The following is a 7500-nucleotide window of genomic DNA, read 5'->3' as shown; positions in this document are numbered from 1 at the left end:
CACACACTTTATCACTTAAGAACCGGGGGCCTGAATTACTGATATTATTATTAAATATTCTTGTCACCTACAAGCACATTATTATCACGCTATACATGGGTGGAATCATAATCGTGGAAACATAAGTATTGGAAATCATTTGAGTCTGAGATCAGATGAATCTCTCCATATGGATGAGTAGGGTTAGTTACTTGTAGCCCGCTCAATGAAAAGGGATGAGAAGCTCTGCCAGGCTGCCTTCAGGGCAGGAGAAACGGCGAGAGAGAGAGAGGATCTATTGTTTCTCTCTCTCCCCGTGTTTCTGTTGCCTACTGTGTCATCGACTGTGTTTACATGCACACCATATTCCTGTATTAAGCGGCATATTGCTCAATATTCCGATTGGGCAAGAGTCATGTAAACACGTACCAAATTGGATTAAGATTAATATTCATTTTAAGACCCCTGGCATAGGGGATATTCAGATTAAGACCCCTGGCATAGGCCTGTTTGAATCGGAATATTGTGACATGTAAACACCTTAATCGGCATATGACCCTTTTTCAGGAATATTCAGTTACATCTGCGCAGACAGACAGACAGACAGATAGACAAGGCTCCTCATCCTACCCTGAGACAGACAGACAGTTCATATTGCAGATAGCCAAGTCACTTCATTCATATGCGCTCACATTGATCCATAGCTCATAGGGATTCTGTGCAGGAGGTGAAGCTGTTCCTGATGAACGATGGTACTGTACTGTCCTCTGAAGATGATGCAGGTGTCCTAGTGTTGTGTAGTAGTTTCAGCCACGCCCCAGATTCTGAGCCACTGCAGCTACCTGCGTTTCCTTGACACACATTCCCCATAGCTGTTGTGGTGCTGCAGCACATGGACACACACTGCAGCCCTCTCACGGTTCTCTCTGTCAGCTCTCTTCTCACATGCTGGTAACACTTCGGGGGAACTAGCTAATGTCAATTTATTTTCCCCAAATCCTGTAGCACTGACTGTGGATCCTTCGGGTCCTCCCAGAGTAACTCTACAGGATCAGATAGGGGCTCAGGAGGTAGAGGCTGTGTCTCAGGAGGTGGAGGCTGTGTCTCAGGAGGTAGAGGCTGTGTCTCAGGAGGTAGAGGGTGTGTCTCAGGAGGTAGAGGCTGTGTCTCAGGAGGTAGAGGCTGTGTCTCAGGAGGTAGAGGCTGTGTCTCAGGAGGTAGAGGCTGTGTCTCAGGAGGTAGAGGCTGTGTCTCAGGAGGTAGAGGCTGTGTCTCAGGAGGTAGAGGCTGTGTCTCAGGAGGTAGAGGCTGTGTCTCAGGAGGTGGAGGCTGTGTCTCAGGAGGTAGAGGCTGTGGCGCAGGAGGTAGAGGCTGTGGCTGTGTCTCAGGAGGTAGAGGCTGTGTCTCAGGAGGTGGAGGCTGTGTCTCAGGAGGTAGAGGTTGTGGCGCAGGAGGTAGAGGCTGTGTCTCAGGTAGAGGCTGTGTCTCAGGAGGTAGAGGCTGTGTCTCAGGAGGTAGAGGCTGTGTCTCAGGAGGTAGAGGCTGTGTCTCAGGAGGTAGAGCCGGCGTCTGATGGCAAGGTTGGCAGATCGGCGGTTCGAGCCCCGGCTGGCCACATGTCGAAGTGTCCTCGGGCAAGACACAACCCCAAATTGCTCCCAGTGAGCGGGCCGGCGCCTTGCATGGTAGCTTGCCGCCATTTGTGTGTGAATGTGTGTGTGAATGGGTGAATGAGAGGCCGTTGTAAAGCGCTTTGGAATAAGGCACGATATAAGTCAGTCTGTTTAGGACCAGCCATAGAGGCTGCAGACAGCTAGCGTCCCTGCTAGCGTCCCTGTTAGCGTCCCTGCCCATAGACACGCAGCTCTGACTGACCTGGATGCCATCTTTAGCTCTGCCCAAACGGAGCAAGGTAACCTCCCTGCCAGCCTCTGTGTAGCAGAACTAAAGGTGGGATAAACATGCTGGAGGTTGGGCTGGTGCGCATGAGTGGCTAAGATGAAGTAGCACCTCCTCTCTGCACCACCAGCAGTTATTCATGTTTAGAATCAGAGGTTGAGGTCTGTTTCTTACAGCATATCCCCAAGAAGGGTTCTATGGTGGTTGGTGTCTTGTTTACAGAGTGGTTCTAAGTCAGTTATGGGGGAGGGGGGGGTTTATAAAAGGGCAATCGGCCGGGCAATCGGCAGGAACAACAGTCAACTATGACCTGCTGAAATGTATTTCTGAAAATGATAAGTGATATCAGTTTGAGTGTGTTCTGTAAGGTGGTCCAATCGATTGCTGCCGCAAAACTGAAGGATGTGTGTTGTGTGTGTCCAGGAGGGGGCGCTCCAGCAGGATTCAGCTCAGCAGCTGCATCATCAGGAGGAGGAGTCCTTCCCAAGAGCCAGCCAGCTCTGCTAGGAGGGGACCGCTACGCCGCGCTAGCAGAGCTGGACAACGTCTTCGGCTCCTCCGGCCCCCCCACCAGCGTATACAACACCTGCAGCACGTCACAAGTGTGATTTTTTTTTTTTTTTTTTACTTTTTGTTCCTTTCGACTTCTTTCTACCTTTTCCTATCACTCCTCCCATAACTTGAAATGAGTTATTTTTCCACATACTAACTAAAGTAATTAGCTAAGTACTCCACTATTTACTTGTTGATTGTCGTGTCTTTTTCCTGAAGCTCACTCATCTTTTTAAAATACCCAGTCTCTCACCTCCTTTGTTCAATGTTTCTTTAGTATCGGTGGTCATCTACTGATCCCTGTGTTGTGTTGTGTTGTGTTGTGTGACAGGGGGTAGTTTGGGGCTGTGGTCATACACTAACCCCTGTGTTGTGTTGTGTTGTGTTGTGTTGTGTGACAGGGGGGTGTTTGGGGCTGGGGTAATACACTAACCCCTGTCTTGTGTTGTGTTGTGTGACAGGGGGGTGTTTGGGGCTGTGGTCATACACTAACCCCTGTGTTGTGTTGTGTTGTGTGACAGGGGTATGTTCGGGGCAGTGACGGGCGTGTCGTCAGCCCAGCCACAGCAGTGCATACCCAGCATGCCCCAGGGTTTCGGAGGTGAGTGAACTCTGAGATGAAGCTAAAAAGGAAGTCACAAGTATCTTTATTGGGTTACCAATACCAAATAAACAAACTGTTCACCCGATTTGACATTTTTAGAACAATACAAAACAAAAACAAAAAGGACAGTACAGTATAAAAAAGGAGGAACCTAAGAAAAAACAGTAAAAGAGAGGACTCAAAACAAAACAAAGAAATGACTGTGTTGCGCATAGGGCTGAATGAACATTCACACATCAAGAAAGACAATCGTTTATCATTGTGTTATTACCAACCAGTGTCAAATGAATATATAAATACAAATAGTAGCGTACTTTGTGCTTTGTAAAATAAGTAATAAGACTATCTAATCACCCTAAAGAAGGAATTAATTAACAAAAGAGAGAATAGGATCCCATGTTTTTTTTTACTTATTAGAGCAGCCCCTTATACTTCATCTTCTCTAGACATAACAAGGACATTAAGGTCATGTTCTCACATGAAAGTCTGAATCAGGACCCGGAGCAAGTGGATGAGTTTGCAACATTGTTGCATAAATTATTTCTCTGATTTGCGTTCTCACAGCCCTTTATGTAAACGAAGTAACATACGCAATCGAAGCAACAGACGTGGTAGTTGATTGGTCAGAAAAAATAATAATTGCCCGTTCGTCCTGCTCTTATCCAGATCAACACGCATGCGCTGCTGTTTTCCTATGGACAGCCTCGACGCGTCGTTTCTAACCGGAGCGAAACCACCCTTTTCAAGCGGAGTATCCGTCGGATGTTTGCTCCGAGAGCGACTTCGAATGCGCGTTCTCACAGCTCCAAACGACGCAAAAAGGAAAGCGAATTTTACCCTAAACTCCGTTTCCAAGTGAAGCAAATGTTCTAGTGAGAACACACCCTGAGTCCTTCAACCAAGAATTAGACGATGGAACAAGTTATTTTCGTTATTCTCGTCTTTACTGAAGGGGAAATATTTGATGTCTTCTTCTTCTTCTTCTTCTTCTCTGCAGCTCCGTCAACAAACCCCTTTGTAGCAGCGGCCCCAGCGCCCGCCCCCACTAACCCCTTCCAGAACAACGGCAGAGCCGCGGCCGTGGCTGCAGCAGGTAGGGAGGGGGAGCAGGGTGGGTTTATTTAACACTAGAACAGCCATGAGCGCTCATTTGACCCTGTGAGTCAGATTTTTTATATCTTTGCACTCAATCAAATTTCAGGACCCTCCTTTAATGACTTTTCCTAGATATGTGCGTTCTACCACCCAGTATCCTGACTAAATCACAGGATCAGGATAAGCTAGGATAAAGCTATTTTGCTAGTTTTTTCTGTGTAGGAGGCAGGCTAATTTACAAGATGGTGCCAACTAGTGGTCGTTGTGTGTAATGGTCATGGTTGACCCCTGTGGCAGCTCTTATAGTAGGTAGAAAAGGCATGGCTGGGGCGCTTAGGTGGCGTAGTGGATTAAGCGCTGACCATGTACCGCAGGGCTCCCGGTTCGATTCCTGCCGCGGACATATCCTGCATGTCATCCCTTCTCTCTCTCTCACCCATCCTTCCTGTCATAATCTCTACTATATCTGTCATTAAAAAGGAAAAATATGAGTGGTACTGCCCCACTCAGAAAAAATTACTTAAAAAAAAACAAAAACAAAACACGGCTGTTCTAGTTAGCTGTTCTATCAATGGTCAGTGGCCATTTTGACTGAATATGTTGTAACACTATGCAAAATACCCCCGTCTTTACAGAGGCACCATGAGTATGTGAACACTTTTCTTAGAAGCTAAAAAAAAGAAAGAGAGGACGGGCAGTTTTTGTGTTCTGAGGGGCGTCAGAGATACAACCAGGTCCTTATTTAGCAGATACCTGCACCTCACCACTCAGCTGAGCTCGTCATGTGAATCCCTGAGGAGGTCTTCTGAACCCTGGCTTTGTATATGTAAATGGACTGACTTATATAGATATATATATATATACTTATATAGCGCCTCTCATTCACCCATTCACACACACATTCACACACCAATGGCGGCAAGCTACCATGCAAGGCGCCGGCCCGCTCACTGGGAGCAATTTGGAGTTCAGTGTCTTGTATGTACCTAACATCATTATTTACTGGTTTGTGAACATAGAGAACATAGTCCAGCATTTTTTCAGTCCAACAGAGTAAATCGCTGAACATGTGGCTGAGTGAGATTAAGATGAACTGTCAGAGCGGCCGGCTTGGGTGTGGGGGGGTGTAAGTAAGTAAGTAAGTACCTAAGTAAGTAAGTAAAATGTATTTGTATAGCACCTTTCCCAGGGGTCACAAAGTGCTTTACATATAGAGAACATAATAAAGAAGAAACACGATAAAACATAATAAAAGAGCGAAAGCCACAGCAGGTTAAAATAGGCAAACAAGTGAAAACAAAAACAAGTAACAGACAACAGGTGTACAACAACATCAACAGGACACAGAAAGACAGGCTTTTGGGGCTATCCAAAAGCCTGTCTATTAGGGATGCACGATATGCATTTTTTCCAACCGATACCGATGTTTACCCGCTTCTCGTGGCCGATAACCGATATGAGAACCGATATGAGAACCGATATAATTTCACAGTTGATAACCTGTAGTTCATGCACACCTGAAGGTAAGAAAGGCTATGTAGTGAGCAAAGATTGATGATTTAATATTCCATAGTGATCTCACTAAATCTAACTTACATCACTATTGTTAACACAACAAAGAGAACACTTCTGACTCTTCAAATGTTCATTTATTATTTCCTCTAACAAACAGAATCTGTTATAGACAGTGCACAATGCTTTTTTTAGCCAAGATCTGGCCTCCTTTTATGAAAACAAAAAAGGCTCACCTAAGAGTAATTAGATCAAAAAAGTGTCAAAAATAAAGTGCATCCCTGTAAATTGAAAATGCATAAATAAAATATCAAAAAATAAATAAATAAAGTGCATCAGTCAATACAAAAATAAAGACTTTTAAAGAACCAAACGTTTTATAGAACTTTTACAGAAACTAGTGCCAAATGGCTGCTTAGTGTGCAGATAAACAGAATGACACAAGGCACATAGTAGGCTCCACTAGTATGCTTAATAAAGCAACTGAAAAGGGCTATGCTACTTTTAGTGCATGAGGATGAGGTAGGTTGGGATAAAGCCCATCAAACGTTTTGCATAAGAATTCAAAATAAATTGCACTGACATGGAAAAACAAAAAGTGCATGTTTTCCTTGTAAACAACTTGTCTTGTATAGCCTACATTCACATTCTCACCTAAATAATAGACACGTTTTCCATTGGTGTTCCCTAATATACAAACTGAATACAATTCAAATGCGTGTTCAATAGGCACCGCGGCTAGGCTACCTTCTGCTTGATATTCCTTCCATACAGCGTGCTTGCAATGGTGAATCTTAAGGTGACTTATGAGATTCGTTGTGTTGTAACTCGTAGACCTCTGCCCTCCTCTCCGAACTTGTATTGCAAATTGCAAACGCACTATCTGCCTCAGAAACTCTGCAGAATGTCCACACCGGGGAAGCTCTCATGTTTCCCTGTCGTCTATACACTGCGTGCCTGTACGCAGGCGCAGCAGCATGAGCGCGGAAACCGGAAGCAGAAATATTTCCGGCTTCATATTATCGGCTCTATATCGGCTAAAATGTTATAAAACCGATAAACATTAATTTCCCATTATCGGGCCGATAAATATCGGTGCCGATAATATCGTGCATCCCTACTGTCTATACAAGACAATCTTAAGCTGTTTTTTTAAAAGCCTGGGTGCGTGGGTGTGTTTGAGAGCTGAGGGCCTGACGATGGCTCTGTCTGATTGGTGGGGGTGGGGGGGGGGGGGGGGGGGTGTGTTTTAGAGCGAGGGACTGATGATACCCTGCAGCTCACTTTGGTAGGTCCCCCTCTTCCTTCTCCCTCCTCCTCCTCCTCCTCCTCTAGCCACACCCCTCCTCCTCTCCCTCCCTTGCTTGATGTGGAAGTGCTTCCTAGAGTTCACCTGGGGCCTCTACATCTCTTTCCCTCCCAGTGCATGTGCAGTGTGCTCTGAACTTTGACCCTTGCGCTGCTTTTGTGAGGGTCGGCAGGGTTGATTATGCCTCAATCTTTCTTTTTCCCTCGCTTTGGTGAGGGTGGCTTTGCCCCATCCTGCCCCCTGCTGGTCAGTAGAAACACTACTCATTGCTGCTCATAACGGTTAGCAGAACATCCTAGATGAAGACGTAATATGTCACCACCTCCAGTGAGGTCAGGAGCTAGTGTTGTAAATGAACCAGTGAGGTCAGGAGCTAGTGTTGTAAATGACTCAGTGAGGTCAGGAGCTAGTGTTGTAAATGACTCAGTGAGGTCAGGAGCTAGTGTTGTAAATGAACCAGTGAGGTCAGGAGCTAGTGTTGTAAATGACTCAGTGAGGTCAGGAGCTAGTGTTGTAAATGAACCAGTGAGGTCAGGAGCTAGTGTTGTAA

At 45.6% G+C, this 7500-nt stretch overlaps 1 protein-coding gene across 1 annotated transcript in view; it reads left to right on the top strand.

Moving 5' to 3' along the window:
• LOC308172457 (arf-GAP domain and FG repeat-containing protein 1-like) overlaps positions 1–7500 on the top strand; it is a gene marked incomplete at its 5' end in the record, with an annotated part of 36224 nt that overhangs the window by 26645 nt on the left and 2079 nt on the right. The window contains 3 exons of the mRNA XM_080547361.1: positions 2302–2482; positions 2952–3031; positions 4032–4127. Of these exons, the coding sequence (XP_080403487.1) occupies positions 2302–2482; positions 2952–3031; positions 4032–4127 (357 nt within the window). The remainder of the gene's footprint in view (positions 1–2301; positions 2483–2951; positions 3032–4031; positions 4128–7500) is intronic.

Source organism: Nansenia antarctica (assembly GCF_963989245.1).
Source record: "Nansenia antarctica genome assembly, chromosome: 17".
NCBI classification, from domain to species: Eukaryota; Metazoa; Chordata; class Actinopteri; order Argentiniformes; family Microstomatidae; genus Nansenia; species Nansenia antarctica.
Note: the sequence above shows the minus strand (reverse complement) of the source record. Positions and strands in the feature narration are given on the sequence as shown.